Here is a 23,659-nt window from a genome sequence, read left to right as displayed (position 1 = left end):
TGCCAGATAGATACAGACTGAGAAGGGCTAGAGAGGGCCACCCTATTGGGTTCTGTCCTTGCCCACACATCACTCTGCTCCTGTCTCTCACCAACCTCACTTACCCTTTCCCCTACACATCAAGAATGCCTGGCCAGAAAAGTTCTAACAGTCTAGAGAAGAAATCATGCAAGCAGCTACAAGAGTCAAAAGTGGGCCAGCAGACCACCAGACCACAGAAGGTAAAGGGTATCTGGAGTTTTGCACACATGCAGCCAAGCTCACTATACCTTTCCTGACAGCTTCGAGCCAGCTTCCAGCCAGCTTCCAGCCCACATACTTAGGCTGCTTACCCGTGGCCTCCCCGGGACACGAACATCTCATGGAAAGGGAACTGCCGGTGCAGGTCACGCTCAATCACATCCAACCACTTGGGGTCCCCAGGAGACATGTCCAGCTCCTGAGAACAAGAGCATAATGTCAGGAAGCAGTGAGGAGCACCCTTGGTAGGCGATGACTGTCTCAGGGATCAGGGTAGGCGGCAGCAGCACCCAACTGCATCATGAGCCGGGCCACCCCGAAGACAGGTAGGGAATCCCTCAGAGTCAAGAATGGCAGAACGTGGGAAGCCTGAGAGGAATCCTAACTCCTGGAAGAGTCTTAGGATCTGTGGCCGAATCACAGTGGTCAGGACTCAGTTTACCTAGGGATGTCTTGTCCTTCAGAAAGAAGGCTTCTTCTCAACAAGAGCTACAGGTGTTGCCACTGCTTGGAGCCAGATGGAGAACTGGGTATGCAACACATATGGGACTTGCTGGCCCCTTCCCTACCCCAAAACAGACCCTGTCATCACACCCTGTTCAGAGACAAGAGAACTGAAGGGTTAAATCAAAGTCTTGTCCCCAGGGCCTCCTGACTAGAAAACCAGTGGAGCTGGGCCCTGAGAGCGGATGAGAATCGGAGCCACCAAACCCAGCTGCGCTGCTGCCTGCATCCTGTGTTTCAGGTGTCACCTTTCAGGAAGGGAGTGTGACATCTGTCAGGCATTAAGTGCTTGTCTAGGTACCAGGGTTCATCAGCAACCTACCAGCTATCTCGGGGCGGCCAGTTCCTCTCTGCACACTATTGTACACACACACACAAAGCTCTGGGCGTCTGTCATGGCAATGGTGACACTATCCTTTAATCCCAGAACTTAGAAAACAGAGATCCTCTAAGTTCAAGGCAGTCTGTGCTACAGAGTGAGTTCCAGGACAGCCAGGTCTACACAGAGAAACCCAGTCCCAGAGAAAGAACCCCCAGCCCCCAAAAAACCAATCACTCCTCCAACCCAGACAAAACAAAGTTGTGCTTCCTTGCACTGAGGAACAGAGGACAGGTCTGACCAGAGAGAAGCTATTCACTGAAGTATGAAGGGCATCAACAAAGGTCTGGTGGCTGGCAGCTGTCTCACTGTTGTCATTAATCCCAACAGCCTGGGCAGAGCCCTGATGCTGGCCCAAGTGTGGCGGGTAAGCTGGGGCAACCCCAGGGAAGCCAACTGCTTCCATGGTACTCTCCAGGGGAACAGGCTTCGCAGATCAGCTTAGTGAACTGAAGAATACTGTACCATGCCAGCCATCAGGAGGTAGATAGGATCAAGATACAGAACACATGGTCTTTGAGCATTGATTGACTGGCTTCTGACCCCCAAGTAGACCCCTGAAGACCACCTAGTGGATCATGTCTAGTTCGCTTAGAGACAGGAGGCAGAGTACAAGACGGAGGCCTAGAAATGTGAAGGCTTTTGTGGTCCTAACACGCAGTCCCCTAAAGGCTACAGCACACACTGGTTAGGGTTAGGGTGGAAAGGTGGTCAAGAGTGACTTCCTGATGACCAAGAGCTGTGTGGAAACGTACTGTGCTCAGCCATGGAAGCACACTTGACTCCCTGATGAGAGAAAGGGCTGGGTAAAGGTGGCAGGACTGCAATGAAGTTTATGCTATGGGGAAAGCCTGCTAAGGGTAAAGCCTTAGGAACAACAGCTTCCAGTCGACATGGTCCATGGACTGGGACAATGCGGTTCTTGAGCACTCAGGCCTGTGAGTAGAGATCCTGTCAACTGTCCATCTTACTGAGGTCTAGGAGAGTACATGGAGGATCCCCTGCCAGGGGAAGATGCTCAATCCAGAGATACAACAGGAAAGAAAGGAAAACTCACATCAAATTTTCCAGGATTCTGCTGAAGTTTCACCTTGCCTCCTGACAGGTATTGCCAAGCTCGTCCCCGCAGAGAAGGTGGGATGCCCTTCTGGCATCGAAGACGAATCTGAAAGTCAAAGAAGCAGCTGTGCCCATGCACCTACCCTGGTAGCTCCTGTGCAAAGGCCTGGTGGGCCTTCAGGGAGCCTCCGCACAAGAGCAGACAGGGACGAACTGAGGACTTTCTGCCCTGCAAGGCGGAGCCCATGGAGGGGATGGGGACTGCAATTAGACATGCTGCCACCAGGTGATGGCAGAGTCACATTCTCTAATGGCAATGCAGGCATTCCTGAGGTAGGCCACAGAATTCTGGACCCCAGAACTATAGTCAACCCTTAGTATCCACGGGAGATGGGTTCCAGGATCCTTGCAGACAGCAAACTTTCCTCAAATCCCTCAGACATACAGGTATGATGGTGTGTGCTGTCAGATCTTAAAGAAACCAGGATAGACAGCTAACTGTGATGCTATTAACCATCAAAGCAATCGCAGGGCTCCAGGCTCAGTCAGTACCTGTGGCTCCCCTCAGCTCTTCTCACCGCACTCCCTACCTTATACTTCTCCTGTCCAAGAGCTTTGCTGTGTTTCCCTTCTCCAGCTTCTCTTCCCTATATGACCTGCCATTCCACCACAAGTTCAGTTACTCCTCTGCTCTTGCTCCCTGGTCCCTACTCTTGCCCTTCTCTCTTCTCTTTCCCTCTCACCCCTACCTCCTTCATTGCCCAGTCCAGTCTGCTGGCCATGTTCAGACATCTTCTTTCTCTCCCCACTCTGGACTGTTCCAGACAGGCGCCCCGGGCTGTACGCTCCCTCATATCTACAAGACAATCCTTCTCCTCAGCCATACCTTGGTGTGGACACACAATATTATTTACATGCCCTGAATCTGAACACTCGGAAGGCATATCAAGGTTAGGCTGGAACAGGCTGGCCTTGAACTCTGAGATCAGAGTAAAGGCATGTGCTGTCATGGGCAGTCTACTACCATGTCTTTTTTTTTTTTAAGATTTTATTTATTCATTTCATATATGACGAGTACACTGTAGCTCTCTTTCGACACACCAGAAGAGGGCATCGGATCCCATTACAGATGGTTGTGAGCCACCATGTGGTTGCTGGGATTTGAACTCAGGACCTTTAGAAGAGCAGTCAGTGCTCTTAACCGCTGAGCCATCTCTCCAGCCCTACTACCATGTCTTTTAAGAAGACGCAAAACTGTTTAAGGAAACAGAAGGTATTAAAGGGGCAGAGAGAGGGGAGGAGAGGGGTACAGGTGGGCATATGCTCAATGTATAATCCACACTTCTATGACAATTTGAAAACAAATAAAAAATAAAGAACAGACCATTTCCCTCTGAATAGGGAGAACTCATCACACAATCAGAAGCCCTGCCCTCCCACACTGTGCCAGGGAGGCTGGGGATGCAGCTCTGTGTACTTCCTACCTCACCAGTCTCTCAGAGCCTCACAGAGGGGAGAAGTGGGCTCTTCCTGGGACTGATCCTAAGGGAAGTGAGTGCAAAGGCAGAGGGCCTGAGCCCATGGGATAATGGCAGAGAGGGTAGAGCTGAGTGACAGAGACCCTCTCTCACCCCTGCATGGAGCAGCCTGGCCTGAGATCAAAGAAAGAAGTACTTGTGGCATGAGAACAGCTGATGTGGTTTTGAATCCCACACTGACCTTGGGTCATTGCTTCTCACCTGCGTTAAGATCTGAATGACAGTACATATTCCTCTTAAATGCGCCGTAATGAAGCTTGAAGAGGCTCATCAGAGAGACAGCCCTGCTTACTGCTGGGCTTTTCCTCCACATCATCCCAGAAAGATACTTGTCACAGAAAGGCCAAGGGCTTCAGCTGCTGCCTAACTTCTCCTCAACTGGAAAGCCCCTCAAATAGTCCCACCTGAAGAGGGGCACAGAAGACATTCCTGATGACCAACAAGGCAAGAGAGAACTTTCCAGAGCTTGGAGCAGGTTAAGGACTAGGAAGGAGACAGGCAGCAGGCTGGAGAACTCAGTCAGTAAGGAAGAGCAGCTGGCTACTCCTGAGAGCCAAGCTGGGCTTCTGACTGCTTGAAAACTGGGAGAGAAGCAGCAGGAGAGAAGAGCAGCAGACACTGAGGACAGCTTCCTGTTGCTGTGAGACAAGAGTCACCTTAAGGAAGCCGCTTTGGGCAGGCTTTGGCAGTGGGACATAGGACAGCCCAGAGCCTCAGGTCCTACAAGATCACCGTGCCTTCTCCCAGCCCCTCACACATGCGCACTGCAGGACAGTCATGGAGCACATTCAGACCACTGTGGTGCCCTCACCAACGACAGAGGCAGGGCAGGGGTTGGAGAGTCAAGAGGACAGCCAGCCTTTCTCAGACACCCAGTCATTTGCAGAGGTGCCGGCTGGCCGGTCATCAGCCTGCCTTAGGGAGGACGGGCAAAATGAGTTAGATAACACATGAGGAAGTGCTACCAGAATACTCCAAAAATTACCTGTCTCTACAGCAAACCTAAAGGAGGTCACTGATGACAGCTAGGTGAAACCATACCCTTGCCTGCTGAACTCTGGGAAGGCAAACCCCCGACTCCCTGCAGGCCCTCATGTCTGTCCTGAGCACAGTTGGGAGGTGGAAGAAGACAGCCTCCTACCAGGACGATGGATGAGTCCAGGAGAAATGCTGGGCCTGAACCCACTTCCCAAAACAGTTATTATCCTTCCTGTGTCATGACCTCCTGCACTGGAAGAAGCCACGCTTCCAAAGCCAGGCCGCAGTTAGCAGGGGCGAGCCATGTGGCTCCAGCCAAGGCAGCGGTCTTGGTCCGGGTCTCTGAACACAATGAATTAAAGCGTGTCTTTGAAGGCCTCTGCTGGGCAAAGGCAGCCCTTGGCCTCTACCCACAGTGCAGGGGAAGCCAAAGGGCAAAGGAAGGGCTGCTGAATGCACGGTGGCAGGCACTCCCCACAGCTACAAAAGAGAGACACAGAGCTAGCTACATACGGCTCAGGGTAAGAACTGGAGGAAAGATAAGGCAGGACCCAAAGTTAGCCGGGGAACAACGGGAGAATAAGTGTTCTAAAAATACTGATTTTGTCAGTTATGGTGGTGCATGCCTATTCTCCTCGTACTAGGGAGGCAGACAAAGTACAATAAGCTGGAGACCAGCATACACACACACACACACACACACACACACACACACACACACAAGCACACACACACAAGCACACAGGCAAGCAGGCACTCTGTGGGTGAAGAGAGAGGGGAGAGAAGAGAGGAGAGAAAGAAAGGGAGGAGGAGATTCTCTCCTTACCCATGCTAAGCACATAGTCTACCACTGAACTCACCCAGAATTCTACTCAGAACAGCAAGAAAGCGCTCAAGCCTGGGTGAGCTTCTTCCCCTTGGCAGTCTGTGAAGCACTTCCTGTTACCACCTTGTAAGGATCCTCATAAAAGGCTTATTACTCCCACTAGACTAATGACATCTTATCCTAAGTTACATAGCTCACACACAAAGACAGGGGGTGAGGCAGCCCACATTCACTCCAGACTTTCAGTCCTGGACAAGTAGAACTAGACCAGGCTAATGGGCTAACTCTGTAGACTGGAATATGCAGAGACTGTGGCCATGAGTGGCCAGTCAGTGAATAAGTGTCACAAAGGGCTCCCAAAGACACTGACACACAACTTCAGAATGGCGAGTGAGTGTGGGGTTCTTTTTTTTTTTTTTTTGGTTCTTTTTTTCGGAGCTGGGGACCGAACCCAGGGCCTTGCGCTTCCTAGGCAAGCGCTCTACCACTGAGCTAAATCCCCAACCCGAGTGTGGGGTTCTTATAGGATAAGCAAGCCAGTACCTAAGGACATTCTAACTAGACAGGGAATGGGTATTCTCATCTTTATTAAACTACTGTAAATTGTAGGATTGCTTTTCTTTCTTTCCACTCTGCCTAGGAGACAAGAAGAAAATCACCAAGCTGTCTAGGTGGTGAAGAAGGTCCTTCCTATGGTGGTCAATGGTGTAGACACTAAAGTTTCCTGCCTGTCTTCAAATCTTAGGCCACTGGTAAAGCAAGAGTGTCCCTAGAATTAACTCTATTGGGGTGTTAGCCAGATTATTATAGTCAAGATATGAACTGTGTCTCACAAGTTAGCTGCACTAACATTAGGAAACTCTTTGTCCCTTCTTCAGGCAGGGGTAAAATCACCTATGAGGGCTGCTGGTTTAACTCTAGAGTTCTGTGTGACTCTTCTCTGAAGTCATGTGCCGGGTACAAAGCTTGCCCCATCCTAGAGTCAGCTTCTGCAGCTCACTTGACCCAATGGAGGACCCCTCCGGCAGACTGACAGTTGGAGAAGCCCCTAGTTTGCTGCAGTGAAGTTCATCCCCTTCCTTCTCCTCCCAGACTGTTGACTCCCAGCCCTAGGCCCAAGGCCAGCCCCGGTACCTTTTTGTGCTTCTTGGCCATCCATTTGTCCCAGTTGTTGAGCATGTCCAGCCACTTGGACTCCCTCTGCCTCAGCACCTCCAGGGGAACTTCCTCCAGCCTGAGGATCAGAGGGCAGGGCATCAGATGTGTCAAGAGAAGGAAAGACCCTGGCTTTGGCCCCAGCCACCAACCTGGCCAGCCCTGCAGCCCAATGCCTATGTCTCTATATCTCCTTCAAGGCTGCAGACTGACTCATCGTGCCCTACTGCAGATGAGCGGAGTGCTTGCTGCCCCCGCCACAAAGGTCACAGGCCAGAGAAAAGGGGGCAAGGGCCTATTCTCCCGACATGTCAAGAGGCCAGGGATGCCTTGGCTCTCTGGGGCAAAGGCTGAGTGTGTGCCTCTGCACTGAAGTCAAGCATTCCTGTCTTGGGCTTGCCTTAGTAAATAAGCCTCCTCAGGGGGCCAGCAGCTAGGAGTAAAGTTGGATGCAAAAACTAGTCAAACAAATACAGAAATAACCTGCTCGCCTCTTCGCCTGAGCCAAGCTGGTTACTCAGCTTTTCCCCAATTACACCCTTGCTCTTCCCCATCACTCAGCCTCTACTCATGCCAATCCCAGAGCTGCCTCCACAAGCTAAAGTCATACAGACACTCCAAAGTCCCTTCAAGTGCCACCGTCTACGACAACACACCTACTGACTGAGCAGCTCTGTCACTTCTGAACAGGCTAAGAAGACTCTTGTTCCCAGGCCCCTTATGGAGCTGACATTTGAGGGTACCGAGGCTGAGCTGAGGCAGACCAGTACCCAAAGAAGGCGGAGGAGGGCTGGGGAGGAATCCCTGTCTTATGTAGAGCGCACAATCACTTCACTCCTCTGTGAGGCTTCCAAAAGGAGATGGCCCTGAGGATCCCCACGTTCACCAAACTCTCAAAGACAGAGAAGAAGAGACGGACATGCAGGCATTCTACATACACTTCCTTATCCCGCCTACAGAGAGAGGGCAAAGTGGACAACCATACAACACGAAGTGTACACATGCAACTCTCTCTCACACAGTTTCCTTTAGTGCATTTTAAAGTATCAGATTATCAAAACCTTGTATTTGTTTATTTCTTTGTTTTGCTTTTGTGAAGTTGTTTGTTTGTTTGTTTGTTTTGTTTCTTCAAGTCTGGTGAGATGTACCTCAGTGGTAGAGGACTTGCCTAAATTGCCAGGCACTGTGTTAAATTCTCAGAACAACCAGAAAGAAGAAAGAAAAGTAGTATTTTATAAACCGGACATAATGTCAGCTCTCTGGAGGTACAGGCAGGAGGAGTTTAAGGCAAGCCTGGGAAAGATGACATCCTGTAAACAAAATAAAAAAAATCAACAAAATAAAATAGGTTGGAAAGATAGCTCAGTGGTTAGGAGCACCAGTTGCTCTTTCAGAGGACCAGGGTTCATTTCCCAGCACCCATATGGCAGCTCCTAACTGTGTGTAGTTCCAGTTCCAGAGGATCAGACACCCTCATGCAGACATGCATACACATAACATAAAAATAAATAAATCATTAACAAAAATTCAAAGTATTTGACAGTATTAAGAAAGGATTGATGTGGGGGTTGGGGATTTAGCTCAGTGGTAGAGCGCTTGCCTAGGAAGCGCAAGGCCCTGGGTTCGGTCCCCAGCTCCGAAAAAAAAACCCACAAAAAAAAAAAAAAAAAAAAAGAAAGGATTGATGTGAGGGGGGCAGGGAGCGAAATGTAAAGTGAATAAGTAAAAGTATAGAATTAAATTTAAAAAAGAGAAAGGATCGAGTACACATGACAGACTCAGAGAAACAGGCTCAGAGAGGTTAAACACTCGGGGAGAGAATCCCACTCAGAGTCAAACAGAAACTCAGTAAGGAACCTGGGACTCAATTCCAAGCCAGATCCTACATAGCCTAAAGATGACATTCGGCCCAATAGGCCTTCCTGAAAGGGACACGGGGTGGAAGGCACTTGAGGCAGTTCCAGGGAGCTCTCAGGAACAGGACCTGGTAGAGCTGGGCCTGGCCCAGGGCTGGAGTTTCTGATTCTCTCTGCCGGAAGGAAACACGTTGCTGTGACTTTTACTGGTTACAAGAACAGAGGGAGGGGCCCTGGCAGAGCTGAGGCCTCCAGGACACAAAGAGGCAAATCCTCTCGTTCAGTGCACTTTATCTGAGGAACTGAACCTGAACTCAGCCTTGGACTAGAACGGCTAAGAAGGAACTTGCCCAGGATAATAAGCTGGGCCCCTCAGCACAAGGACACAAGTCACTGTGCTCCAAGCTGCTATCTGTCACCATTGAGAGGCAGAACCAAGGCACAAAGACACTTTCTTTCTTTCTTTCTCTCTTTGATATAAAAAAGCAGCGCTCAAACCTCGAGGTCACATAATTTACAAAAGGATATGTGAGTTCAAGCAATCCCCAAATACCCAAGACGCAGAGACCAAAGGATCCTACACCCCCAGTAATGACAACATATATACCAAAAAACAGCATTCAGTTACCCAACAAGTCAGGGATGAGCCTTCTAGTTAACTAAACAGGGGTAGGGTGCCCACATGAGTCAACAGGAAGTTTTAGCAGTTACGAAGATGATAACATCTGATTGAGCCCTCTGTGCAGATACAAAACCAAGGCTCCGTGAGGATGAGCCTTACAAGGGAAACTACTAGTTGCCAAAGACTCCACATGTGATTAAACCTGGGCCTGTATGACACCTCAACCCTGGGGTCTGGTTTTGTTGGTACAGTATGATTGTAGGCCGTAGAGATCCCTATTCTTTCAAGTGCAATCAGAGAAACATGCTAAGAGTTCTTTCAACTGACGCCAGCTGATAGCTTTGGCAGTTTCAAAACCCCAGTGTCAAAACATCAAGCCAGAATTCAAATAGGGAAGAAAACAAAAGGTCATGTTTCCTAGATCCTAAGGCAGCACTGATTCTAGGCTATATCAATGATTAGACAGGATCTCAGAAAGACAAACAACTGCTATTGCTCTCAATGTGTATATTAATTAGAAGATATGTTTTAAATTTAAAACCTTAAGCTGGGAAATTTTTGAGGAAATACCCTCATTTAAATGGCTTCTCTTCCAACAGAAGAACCTAGTCTGGATGTTGGCAGGGCAGAAATAGACACAGTCCCTAGCACTCAGGACATTCTCTAACTACAGGTGGGTATCTCTTCCCACACAGAATGTCCATTTTTTAAAACTCAGAAGGTTAAAGGACCCTTCAGTGGAGTCGGTCAAGATCCCTGAGAGTATCTGCTCTGGATGAAGGAATTCTCTCTACCACAAGGAAGTGTGATGCGGGCTGGAGAGATAGCTCGGCAGTTTAGAGCACTGGTTGCTCTTCTAGAAAACCTACATTTGGTTCCCATTACCCACCTGACAGCTGCCAGATGTTTACAGTTTCAATTCCAGAGGATCCAAAGCCCTCTTCTGCCATCCACAGGCACTGGTGCATAGACATACATGTAGGCAATACACCCATACACAGTAAATAAAAATAAAATCTAAAACCAAAACAAACTGGAGACAAACCAACACCAAAGCCACCAAGCCACCCTCTTTCCCTTCCTTCTCTGTTCTTTTTTGTCTTTTATCCATGGACAGGCTACACTGTGAACTGACTCTGAAGGGATGCCAAGTGGGAGCCGTGAGATGAAGCTGGGCGGACAGGAGCACCTCAAACAGCAGGTCGGTGTGAAGCTTTCCCCTGGCAGTACAGAATGTGTGAACCAGCTGCTCCTACTGAGAGAGAAGCTGGATGTTCCGTGGGGGATGCCTCAGCTAGGAGCACACTCACTTTCCAGAAATCTCTCTTTCCTGAGGTGGCCAGAGGCGGGTGGGGGGAGGCTTCTCTTTATCCAAAGAGCCTACTAAGACTCTCTGGGGTCAGCCCTCATTGGAACAGCACTCGGATAGTGCTTTACCTCAGGGTTAGCCAGCACTGACCAGCTTCTACTGCTAACCCTTCTTTCCCATGCTTGGAGAAAACATTTCTGTCATCTTCTCCCTGTAATTTCAACCTGCCTTCTGGTGCTACACAAGGCTTAGGCCTTCCTATACCACACATACACGTGCTCATGTCCTGTCCCCCATCCACCCTTGTCCGGAATGTCCTTTCTTCTGCTCCCAGCCACAGCACTCTTTCAGGGTCTTATATACTATCAAACCCCAATAACAGCGGCGCCAACCACAGCAGTCAGCAGTTATACACCATTTACTCTCCCATGTGTGTATCCCATGGACTTTTCCTTAGTAACCCCCAGGACAACATCACTGTCCCCACTAGGAGTAGAGTCCCAGACTTAGTAAGGTTAAGAACCTTGAAGAAGGACATACCGATAAGAAGGAAGCTGAGACTACACCCAGGGCTGCCTAACTCCACAGCCATATTCTTGACCCTTATGCTACAGTCCTACCCCACGAGAAGCTAAACCCACAGAACCCTCACAGCCTGCCCATCTGTGCGCCCAGATGCCATTCACTGCCCTCCAGCTTACAGACCTTCATCCTGGCCCAGAACACAGTTATTCATACACTGAACTGAGACCTAGAGTAAGATCCACATTTTAGACTTTGTGTACACACAGATAACTAACTGAAATGCTTTATGAAATGAGTTGTCCTTACATGTATAAATATGCACTCCAAGTTTTCAAGTCAATTTCATAAAATTTCTTAAAATTAGGTAAGCTGGGCATAGTGGCATACATTCCAGCACCTCGGAGGCTGACCAGGAGGAATGACATGAATTTGAGGCTAGCCTGGACTACCCACTAAGACTTAAGCAAACAAAAAAGCTAATTATATGACAGTGAGATGGCTCAGGGGGTGAAGGTACTTGCCTCCAAACTTGACAACCAGAGTTCAATCCCTGAGATCTACATGTCAGGCTCCTCTAAATGTTCCTTTGACCTCTGTACACAAGTGTGTACACACACACACACACACACACACACACACACACACACACACACACACACACACAAGAGGGGGAAGACTAAATAAGTATAAAAAAGAAAATTTAAGTTAGGTATAATTCTTTGAAATGGATTGGTTCTGGTACTCAAGCATGAATGGATGAAGACGTAAATCTGAAATGAGTGTTCACTACACTGCAGGCTTGCTCACATTGCTTAGTCCTATCCCTCCTGACTGAATCAGGACTTGACTAATTCTAATCATAGCTTTCTCTAGGATTCCATTACTTTCTTGTGTATTATATTCAGGCATAGAAGACACTTCGACCTGTAGTGATTGTCTTTGTCTTTTTAATGCCCAATGAAAAGGAACCCTCATAGATTAACTATAATCTCCATTTGCTCAATAAAGAGAGTTGACTAGATCAGAGAGGTTCAGGCAAAGTCAAGCTAGAAAAGAAGCAGCTGAACCAGAGCTTCTCTTTGCCAAATAACTCAGGCATTGTCTCTTACTCCCTGCAGGAGTCTGTGGGGAACCACACCCTTTTCCAGATGCTGTTGCACGGCTTTACTGGGTCCTAGCCCAGGCGGAGTCTAACTGCCACACCCCGTGTTCTCACAGCTGTGGTGATATTCTGCCTGTGTGTAACACTGCTCAGTAAGGCCAATAGGACGGACAGGCACTGCTGGCAGGTCCGCCCACAGGTGGAGACGGTAGGCTTCAGCAAGTGCTGTTTGCCACTAACTGTGCCTCCTAAGGAGGGAACTCAGAGAAGACACAGGTGGTAACCGACTACACACCCGCCAGGCTCCTAGCCTACCAGACCGAGCTGTGCTTAGCCATTCTGTTGCCCAAGATGGCAGGGACACTTCATGTACCCCACTGTCTATAAGTTCTCCCAAAATTCAGAAGCTAGAAGCTTCCAAAAGCTCAGAGGGACAAGCCCACGTCCCTGGAAGTTTCTTTTCCCTGTAGTTTTAGACTTCTGCTCTCAACACCTTGACTTGGCCAACTCAGTAAAGCTACTGCACATGCCTAGGACCCTTATGTCCTTTGTGGATGATATCTGTGGTCCCTCTCCTACAAGCTTCACTCTGTGAACCTGAAGCCGACACTCTTCCTAAAGTCACAGGTCACTTCATCTCACTTGCCAGAGACTAAATGGGACATCGAAGAAAATAAAGAGTGAGGACACCCTGAGATCAACTGACCTAGGAATGTACTTTAGCTCCTCCATCTGTTAGCCGGAAACCATGAGCAAGTGCTTTCTGATAAGCAACCTGATTTCTGCTGGCCTTGTGTATGATTTAAAAAAGCTCTCATCACTGAGGTGCATCCCCAACTCTACGTCATCTTTAGTGGAACCACAATACACACCTGTATCACACAGGACCACAATGAGGAGTAAACACACACTGTAGATAGTCAGAAAACAGCATCGAGTTCACAACTTATACTTGCACAGACAGAATGTTTGCACTCATTTCCTCATCTGACCAGTCCCCAAATGCAGTTCCTGGAGGAAGGCAGGACAAGATCACCCTCCTTTTACCTGGGACGTCACAGAGGTCCAAGAGATGATGTCATTTACTTTAGACGTACAAGTACAATTCCTAGCTTCTATCACTTCTTTCACAGCTGTGTGAAACAGAGACAGCTTCTCCACTCTCTAAGCTTCCTGTCTCTCATCTGTAACTCAGTGGTTATGTCACCTGCCCAGGGAGCAACTGTAAAGATGACATGTTTCAACAACTGGCCATGTGCTAACTTGGCCAAGCCACTACAGGGCATACTTCCCTAGGGAAGTCATTCTTATTACCGCTACTCGGCACAGTTGAGTAATCCGCCCATATAAGATATCCTAGAAGGGGAGGTTGCCACTCAAGACCCTGACCTGTCTATTAGATATAGAGTGTCCCGGACAGAACACAAACGCTGTCTTTTTCTCCACTCTTCTCTAACCTTTCAGTTAAAAAAGACAGAAGTATATGACAACAGCTTTTCACAACTGGGTCTACGGGATAAAGACGAGGTCGCCTGAGGAGGTCCAACCAAAGTGTGGAAAATTAGGAATATGCAGAGAAAGTATGGTTAATCATGAGTCCAGAGACAGTGAAGAAAGGGGAGTTGGGAAGAGAAATGAGGATAAAGAGGCTGGCCTGCTCTACACATTGGGTGACAAATTCTAGAGTTCATTACTGTAAAAGATGGTAATGCCTGAACCTTTACAGTTAGTTTCTTGGAAAGGAAACTAGAATATGGGAGAAGGTAGGTTGAGTTATGCAAATGGCTGCTAGTCAGGCTGGGCAGACCACACAGTTAAGAATACTCTTTCCGGGTTGGGAATTTAGCTCAGTGGTAGAGCGCTTGCCTAGGAAGCGCAAGGCCCTGGGTTCGGTCCCCAGCTCCGAAAAAAAAAAAAAAAAACAAAAAAAAAAAAAAAAAAAGGATACTCTTTCCAACCAGGTGGTTGGTGATGGCATGAGATTTTAATCCCAGCACTCAGGAGACAAAGGCAGGTAGATCTAGGTGAGTTCAAGGCCAGCCTGGTTCCAGAGCTAGTTCCAAGACAGCCAAGGCTATACACAGAGAAACCCTGTCTCTAAAACCAAAAAAACAAACAAGCAACAAGAAACCTCTCTTGACAGTTGGAGAGGTCTGGTGCCCAGAGGGTAAGTGACTTGCCCAAGGACATGCTGTGAGTGGTAGGGAAAAGGTGATGTCTGGAGTAGTCTAGTGCTGGCCACTGTGCCTTGGAGCTGGCTGTCAGTGGCTCCCGGGTCAGAGAGTCCGGCTTGCTTCATTCTCCCTAACTCTCAGTGGAGGCAAGTTCTGGGCCTGCCTCTTTTTCCCATGAGGCATTTACTGGCTCTGTTCCTTCCGGCTCTGGGTCACTGCACAATGGTAAACAGGTTCTTTCCACCCTTCACTGGCCTTGGCATCCTGGGCCTCTGCCCAGCTCTCCACTCTGCTCAGCTCCACCCTGTTGTCTTACAGACTCAAAAAAAAAAAAAAAAATCAAGGAATCCCTCTTCTGATCCATTGAACTGGGAATGGGCACAGACAGCAGAATCTCCCAGGGCAGCTCTCCTTGACAACAAGAAGTTGTGGGTTGTGGAGACTTTTTTAGCAGAACATATCATTTCCCTAAAACCTAACCGTAGTCAGACAGAGTGCGGTACTTGGAATTTTCTGCCTATGACTGGCTGGGTACCTGGATCATAATCCCCCTTGCAGATGCGCAGAGTCCACCCTGATCTATATGAGACTCTCCAAGCCATCCTTACCAAACTGTTAACCCTTACTGATAGATCTCACCTAACTGTCCTGACTCCCTGTGTCCACAAGGTCCCTCCTTTCTGGAACTTCTTCATGGCTCCCTTTTGTCCCCCTTCTCCAACAGAAAGTGTAGGCCTTGACTCTCTATTTCTCCTGCCCCTTTCACTCCTGGTTTTACCTCTGGGGTCCCCTCCCTAAGCCACTCCCCTCAAGCTCCCTCCATTTCTAACTGGCTCCCATTCACCACTGAAGACCTCACACAAAACGGCATCAGTCTCATCTCTACATAGCCTCTAACTGCTCCAGGGACAACACGATCAGCCCAGGGCATTCTGTCCACAGATCTCCACAGCCCTGCTACAGAGATTAAGGAAATGCAGCCCCTGCCCTTGAGGAAGCCAAAGTTTCAGCACGGCAGCTGGGTGGATAAATAACTCACGTGCACAACAAGTGCTAGTACAGAGCTTGTGAAAGGTTCGAGGAATCTGCAAGATGTCCCCAGGGCGAGGATGGAGATGTTTGGGGAACTGACTTTTAAATTGGGGTTTGAAGGCTGACAGGAAGTGGCTAGGCTGAGAGAGGTGGGAAGAACATACCAGGCAAAGGGCCCAGTATGCACAAGTGCAAGTTAATAGGAAGGGCATGGCTTGTGTGGGGAATGTGAGCGGTCCAGCAGAGCAGGTCCGGCCTCCCCACCTGACCTCTGCTCTGCCGAGGCAGCCTTCCTTGAGGAGGTATGCTCCTCCAGAGTCCCATCAGGTCATTCTTTGCAGTGTGTCTCAGGCTAAGAACATTTCCTAGTACCTGGCTGGCACCTGATCAACACACAGTGACCAATTTGTGTTGTGACCTCATGCCTGAGTTCTCAGCAACAAGCTGGGAAGACTGACCTCTGCCTTGCGGCCAGACAGATGAAACACAGTAGGAGTGCTCCCTCTGTAGCCTAGCAGCAGCTCTAGGTCGAGTGAGGGCTGAGCTCAGATCTGCTGCAAGTGGCCTTTTACAACATTACAGCTTTCCTATTCAATTAACATAACTGAATGTCTGTGATGACGCTTCCCAGGCACTTGCTAAGCCCCAGCCACCACTCAGCATCCAACTGATATCATTTCATTTAACCCCGGAAACAAAGCCCAAGAGAGTCATTCTCCAATTACCAATGCCACTTGGCAGATGAGAAAGCTCAGACTTTCAGCAATCTGCATTTCATAATCACTGCCTAGAGTTTATGGCAAGCAAGCCCTGGCAGGTGAGGCTAGACCCTCTGCTCTTCTCTGACTATGCCACCCAACTTCAGCACTCAGTGTTGTCTTCTTGGTTGGGTGCACATGAGCTTTGATCCCAGGAGATTAGAGAGCTCAATGAACAACTCACGAGCAATGTGACACTTTGCAAGTCACTTTGGCTATCTGGGACTTGGCTTCTGATGATGTAAAGCAGGGGTGATACTGACAAGCACATCTCACAGAAATAAGTGAGAAGAGGGGAGGGACAGCCTGGGCTACATGTGAGCGCCTCTGTAAAATGGCATTATGACAGCAGAGGTGAGAGAATGGAAGGGTCACCTAGGAAGTACAGGGAAGCCAGGACGAAGGATCACAAGGCACAGAGAGGGAAAGTGCTGGTGGTAATTAGGAGGCAAATTGGGACTCTTCCTCAGGTGACTACTAATACCTAGGTGGATATAAGACCAGGCAGCCCTATGGCCACACACTGGCTCTGAAATATTCAGGAAACTTCTATTCACTTCTGCTTTTTCTTCACAGGCCACAGAAAAGAAAGAACCACCCCAGAATCAGGGCTGTCAGGGGGCCTTGCTGCAAATGACTCAATAAGGAAGACTGGGGAATTCCCACCCTGCTCTGGTAGGTCAGGGAGCTCCTGACCTCAAGCTGAGTAGAACTAGCCTCCTGCCTTGGCCCCAAGACCATGGGGTGAGTGAGTGAGTGAGTGCATGAGAGAAGCTGATTCTTCATGCTATGCCGCCTTTACAACTGCACTAAAAGCTCAGATGATAGAGGGAGAGAGTGGGGGAGAGCTGAGTCTGTTTTATGTATGTGTGAACCTCAAGACCTCCTCACTACATAGACCAGGCTGGCTTCAAACACACGGAGATCTGCCTGACTCTTGTGGTGCTGGTGATACGTGCCTTTAATCCCAGCACTTGGGAAGCAGAGGCAGATGGGTCTCTGAGTTCTGAGGCTACCCTGGTCTACAGAGTAAGTTTCAGGATAGTCAGTGCTACACAGAGAAACCCTGTCTTGAAAAACCAAAAATAAATTTTGAAAACTGTGTGAAAGTATGAAAGTCCATGGCGCACCAAGGACACAGAGCTCTTCCACTGTGGCAGGTAATGTACTGGACACTTTTTAAGCGTCCTCTTCCTAACACCTCCCTCTCCAATGCCACCAATGTCCTATTGAAGGACACAGAGTAGCCACATGCCTGCAAAGTGTCAGCAGGAGGACTGGAAGCTAAGTTTGCTGATGTCTTAAACTTGGGCTCTCCCAGACCCACATCCAGGTTGCCCTTCCTTGTAAGTCAAGACAGGAAGGAAAAAGAAAAACACAGCATCTTCCAGAGGGCAGAGTAGGAAGATTGCTCTGTGCACACAGTGCCCAGGGCTCAGATGCACTGAGGAGGAGCAAGAGCTCCCAGAACCTAGGTTCCCTCCCTGATCCCTTGCACTCAGCCATACCTGTCTCACATTAGGGGTGTGACATGAGACAAGAGCTGCACTCTTCCTTGTAACGACTCAGCTACCAAAACAACACAGAAGACCTGTTAGGAAGAGTGAACATTTGGGGCTGAGCTGAAGTCCTGAGACTGACAGCAAGAGGGATGAGAGGTCACACGGTGACCAGCTTTAGTGGGATAGAAAATTGGGACCCCAGATAGCAGGTCTAGTTCCATCCCTTGCTCAGTCAGTTTCCCTGTCTGTACACAAAGCCAAATAACTCTTAGCCCATCAATGTCCCTTTACTCCTGTAACTGCTACCAGAGACTAACATGATAAGGGCCAGCCCAGTGATACAGGCCTTTGACCCCAGTACTCAGGAGACAGAGTCAGGCAGAACTCCCTGAGCTCAAAGCCATCCTGGTCTACATAGGGGTTCCAGGACAGCCTTGGATACATAATGAGACAGTGTCTCAAAAATAAATAAATACACCCAGGAAGAACCACCAACAAGCTGTTTAAAAATGACCTGAACAAGGACGGCCCTATCACCAAGAGACATGCTAATGAGGAAGAAGGAACACACACAGGGACCCATCCCTAGACGAAGAACCACAAACAACTAAGGAGTGCTGAAGAGTGGAATAGTCTTTCCCAGGCAAGTGCTCACCTATTGGTTATCCAATACCAAATGGTGAGCCTGGAAAACATACATATAAGTAGCACTATACTGACTGCAGGTTATTTCTATATTTTAAGAATAAACACACACACACACACACACACACACACACACCCCCCAAAAATTTGAAAAAGGGTTGGGGTATGTGTGATGGTCTGAAGGGAGGAAAGAGAAAATAATGTAATTCTATTATAATCTCCAAAACTAAAAGCTTTTTAAAAATTAGATTAAAAGACAAATTTGATTTAAAGAGATAAAACACCCCTCAATCTGATCGTATTTCCACATATATGAAGACCACTGGTCATGTGCACAAAGGGGCATCTCATACAAGACAGACAAAATGCGCTGGAAGCGCTGGCTTCTGCAGAGTGAGCCGCAATAACCGTTGTATTGGGCTATCTACCAAAACATTCTTCCAAGGTCATTTCTCAGAACGTTTGGGATAGATGAGCTCTAGTTTCTCTGCAGGGAAACTGAGACTTAGAAAGACCAAGCAGCATTCTCAAGGTCACATAGCTACTTATTAGCTCAGGGAGGCCCAGGTCCTGGGTCTCCTGATCCTCGCACAGAAGCCTTTGTCTGTACTGTTGTTCTTAATCCAGTTATCTTGTTTGAGTCCCACAATCCTTTATACACTGCTGCACCTGTAACTACTTGTCTAATGTATGACTTCCCTGTTAGACTGTAAGTCATTTGACTGGTTTCTATACAGAAGCTGACACAGGCTACACATATAGTAAGAGCTGGGAACTAGCCCTGTGACTGAATGAGGGGACTTGCTTAGGTCATGAACCACAGGAGTCAACTGGGAAGCTGGTACCAGCACCCTCACACACTCCTGTGCTTAGGTAAGAGTACTTCTCCATATTGAAGCCTAAAGCCATGTTTCTAGTCAGAATCTCTAATCTCTAAAACTTGGTGTACCCCTAGAGCTTGCTTCTCATAGATGCAGGACTCGCTCATCCCAGCCAAGAAAGCAGGTAGAGGAAAGCCATTAAATCAAACTGACCTTGGTTGTCATCTGTCCCCCCTTGATCAGTTCATGCTACTCTAAAAGCCCCAAACCCCCAGTCCAGCTGCTATACCACCCTAAGGTGGGACCCCTCTGTCCTCAGGCTCACTCCCAGCCTCTTGGAGAGGAACCTGGCTCTCCTTGCAGCTTTTCTCACCATCCAATTTGTTTACCAGGCAGCAACCACAAAGCTCTATGTTACTCACCATCCTGCCTCCCCGAGTCAGGTCAGCCAACTCTCCTGCTAAAAAGACACAAAGAGCCCCTTCATGTGCCCTGGCCATTCCAGCTAAGCTATGCACCTTAGGGATATGACACAGCTAAGTCAGCAGCAGCCCACTGCAAAGACTCTGGGATAGGCCCTGTAAGAGGCCTTTCTACCTCTCACTCGGGGCCAGCCACAATTCAAGCGCTAATGATTTGCCAGGCTCCGCCTCCCATTGGCTATAGATTCCTTCCAAGTCCCACCAGAGTTCTTTTGGCCTATCTTGGATTCTCATGACAATCTCGAGATCTAACTCCTTTTTCTGCCATCTTCAACAACTAATCCCTCTAAAACACAGGTCATCTCAGGCTGACATTCAAGGCTGTTTGTCTAGCTTCTTTTCCCAGCCTACTCTTGCTTCCATCCTGCCTGTCACCTAAGCTCTTAACACATTAGACTTCCCTAACAGCTGGCTTTTGGATGGGATGTTGCACATAAGTCCTTCTCTGTTGCTTCTGGGATCAAATGGCCCTTCTTCCCAGGCTCTGCGGGCAAAGCTGCTGCTTCCCCTTGTTGACTCTAAGGGCAGCTGCACACCTCAATACCAGCCTTTATCTCTCAACATTGCGAAGACTTGTTTGTGGTTCTGTCTTCCAATCAGTCTGAACTCCTTGAGGGCGGGCAACAAGACAGAGAAGTCTTGTTCCACTTATGTCCCAATTGCGGCATCTGGCAGAGTAGGTACTCAAAAGGGGATCTGGGAAATCAGCTCACTGCATGAGTGTTAGGCTAAGCTAGCAAAACGAAGCCTTTGGCTGGCTCCCCAGGCTGCTGCATCGGCTGACTACCTCACCACCTAAGCAAAAGTAAAGAGCTAATCTATGCCGGCCTCTGAAGAGCCAGACAGGGAACAGAGTAGGGTAGGATAAGGGTAGGAAAAGTGGAGAAAGTAAAGACGAAAGAGAAGTCCAAGGTTTGACAGCTGCTCTAAACCCTGGTAAAGGAGCTTCTAAGCAGGAATGCTGCTTTGCTGCTGGGGCAGCCAGGCCAATTTTCTTCCTTCTAGGATCCCACAGAACCTACCTAGGAAGAAAAACCTACCTGGCTGCTTCAGGATTTATCAGGTGATAAATCTGGGGTACACTTTTCTGAGGTCTTTAGGCGCTTAGGTTCAGAATGGAGACTGGCACCCCTTCAGGGACAGTGCAGGGTCTCACTGTAACCTGAGATGGGAAGTACTTCTCTAACTACTCCAGTCTCCATGAGGGCAGACTATTCACGGAGCACCTACTCTGTCCCAGGCTCTTTGTACACATCAGTTTGCTTAAACCTCACAGCAAGCCCCAAAGGTCTGTATTAGTATAACCTTTTCATGGGCGAGACACAGAAGAGAGGCAACATGTTCAAGGTCAGACAGGCAGGCTCCAGAGGTTGTAGAGGCGAGGGACTGCCACCTGATGGGAACAGATTGGGTGACGGAGCCTTGGTCAGGTATTGCTGTCCCCCGTACCCAGGTCCTGTTTCAGGCCAGATGCTGGGAACACAAAACATCAAGCAGGTCCACTGCTTATCTCTTTCCCACAGCTTAGGGTTTCTAGCAAGTGGACACACAGGCACCTTCCCAGGACAGCAGCTGGTGAGCTGGCTCCTCCTTTACCAAGTCAGATCTTGTCTGAGAACAGGGCCATCGAATTGGCTTTTCCTTAGAGGCCAAGAGAAGAAAACAGGAGACAAATGGGAGGGCTCATGGTCTAGAGTCAAAGACGTGGGCCCTACACATTCAGCTATATTCTTCCAAACGGACTAGCCATGGAAGCTCATTGCCAGCTCCATGCTCTCCTGGGACCTGTCAGAGCCCAAGAGAAGTGGGTAGTCTGGGCTTACGAGGTGAAAAAGGCGGTGGCGGCACGGCAGCAAACAGGCAGGCTCTGGCTTGCCAGGAGGGCCCTGGCCCCACCTCAATAAAAACTGGCATAGACCAATCTGTAAGGATGCCAATTAAGCCAGTTCTATGACTTTCAAAGTCACTGGGCTGACATAATTGGTTAGAAGTAGAGGGAACTGGGGGGTTAAACATGCTGTTCCAGATGTTACTCCCTGAGCTCAGCTCAAATCATTTGCTCCCCTAACAGGAAGCCAATGCCCACAGGATCCCAAAGAGCATAACTTCTGACTCATCTGGCCTACATACTGAGCAGACTGAGGCTGGGTGGGAAGGAAGCTCCAGCCCCAGGCTACTGCTGACCACATGGAAAAAGGAGAGAAGATTATTAGGGTTACCTCTCCAGCTAGCAGGGCTTAGCTTAGGTCCTCTTCTGCTCCTGACCAACTGTGAGCTGCAGAACGCCCATCAGACAGGCTGCTCTCCCCTCCTACCTTTCCCTGCTCTGAACACCTGGTCTTCTTGGGCTTTCATTGCTCAGCTAAGTCATGGGCCAACCCAGAACTAATGCTGACAGGGCTCCTGCCTGCGCCTGTGCCACCCACAGGGTCATTCATGGGCTAGCTGCTTTCTTGCCTTTGGCTAGTGCTCAAGAGCAGATAGGAAGACTTCAGTCCCACTTAAGGTCCCTACAGAGTGGGCTGAATGGCAGGACGACAAGGTGAAAGAGCACAGGCAGCTCTGCGCTCAACCCCAGCATTTCTCCTAACAGCCTGGAAAAGAAAGGCTAATACTTGTTTCGCACCGATCTGTATGACAGGGGCCATCTCTAAGTCCACTTTCAGTTCTCTGACTTGGGATACGACTGGCTGGTCCAGCCCTAAGCTAATCAGACTAATGACAGCATGCTCTTACCTTTCTGGCTATTCTTGTTGGCCTCCTACACTGCTGAGGAAGCGAGGGAAGGTGATGGCAGGCAGATTCCTGCTAGGTACCTTCACTTTACCTGCCTGCTGACCAATTTCCTGCTGGGGCACAGGGCCACAAGGATGGAGGGTAACGCTGGCCCTGACTTGGGATTCTGACATCCTGCATCCCATCTCTAGCTTTATGCTATGCGATCTCATGTATGTAATATGTTATGTGCTCTGAAGCAAGTTTTTGCTTCTCTGGCCTCTGTTTCATCTTCTCCATAAAGGCTACACTAGTCAACCTCTTAAGATCTGTTCTAGCTCAGCCCACAGTCTTATATACTTCAGGCCAATATGCAACAGGCACCAGAGTGAGGAAGTCTCTGTTTTGTTTTGTTTTTTCCTATTCCCACAGACCTTGACAACCACCAAAGCTGACCTGTGCTGGGACAACCTTTGGTCCAGGGTGTCTGAAATGGACCTTTAATCTGGAGACAGAGTCTCTGGATTCTGCAGGCTGTTTGTGCTAATGTTTCACTTCTCTGGGATAGCACATGCACTCCTAGCCCTCAACCACGAGACTAGGTTCAGGGCGGTCACCCTGAAACTTCCTACAACTTCCCCTCCTAGGGCCTTGGGCAGGGACTTACTTTTGGCTTTTTTAGAACCACAGTATAAACTAAACAAGGAAGATCCAAGCTCTCTGATACCAGAGATTTCGCCGACGGACAGGCTGAAGGAAATGAGTTAGGTAGGGAGAAAGAAGTAGATCTGGGGTCTCACTTCAGACTTGGCCTAACAGACCCCAGAGATGTAGAGTGTATGTATCTGTGGGGCCATATCCTAAGTGTGTGGTTGGAAGGTGGAGAAGATGGATATCTGGCTGAGATTTGGGGATGAGAGCCAAAGGGAGGTGCTCCCATTGGGTGTCTCTTTCCACAAATACCAGAGATACGCCCTAATTTTTCTCTTCATTTCTCAGACCCTTAGAAGGAGAAAGAAAACTATTTCTTGGGCTATTACCTGTGCCAGAATGTTTGCATAGATCCGATTTTCCTCAGCAGCGATGGACATACACACTACTTTTCCCTTGACTAAACAGGCTAGGGACTCAAGATGTATCCAAGGTCACACAGCCAGCAAGTAGGATCCCTAAATCTGGCCCTTCCTCATTTTATCCTATCACCCTGTTCGATGAAATCTGGGTAAATATCCAATAACCATGGAAGAAGTCTCATACTTTAGAATTTACCGGCAAATTTGAGCTGTTACTTCCAAGACTCCACAAATAAAACCAAGAATTCCTTTACCACCCCCTCAAGACCTCACCCTTCCCAGGCCCCTGATCCCTGATGACTGTGCCCCACTTGAAACACAACCTAAACCCTCTCCAGGTTTCCACAAGCTCATGCAGGGTGAA

The 23,659-nt window shown here is 48.7% G+C and overlaps 1 protein-coding gene across 1 annotated transcript in view; it reads right to left on the bottom strand.

The window, feature by feature from the left end:
* The window catches only part of Tbc1d10a (TBC1 domain family, member 10a), a 28,102-nt gene that overhangs the window by 2,779 nt on the left and 1,664 nt on the right, over positions 1-23,659 (bottom strand). Inside the window, 3 exon segments of the mRNA NM_001015022.4 lie at positions 333-439; positions 2,181-2,288; positions 6,659-6,758. Of these exon segments, the coding sequence (NP_001015022.1) occupies positions 333-439; positions 2,181-2,288; positions 6,659-6,758 (315 nt within the window).

This window comes from Rattus norvegicus, chromosome 14 (assembly GCF_021556685.1).
Source record: "Rattus norvegicus strain SHRSP/BbbUtx chromosome 14, alternate assembly SHRSP_T2T, whole genome shotgun sequence".
Taxonomy (NCBI): domain Eukaryota; kingdom Metazoa; phylum Chordata; class Mammalia; order Rodentia; family Muridae; genus Rattus; species Rattus norvegicus.
This window is presented reverse-complemented; position numbering and strand designations above follow the sequence as displayed.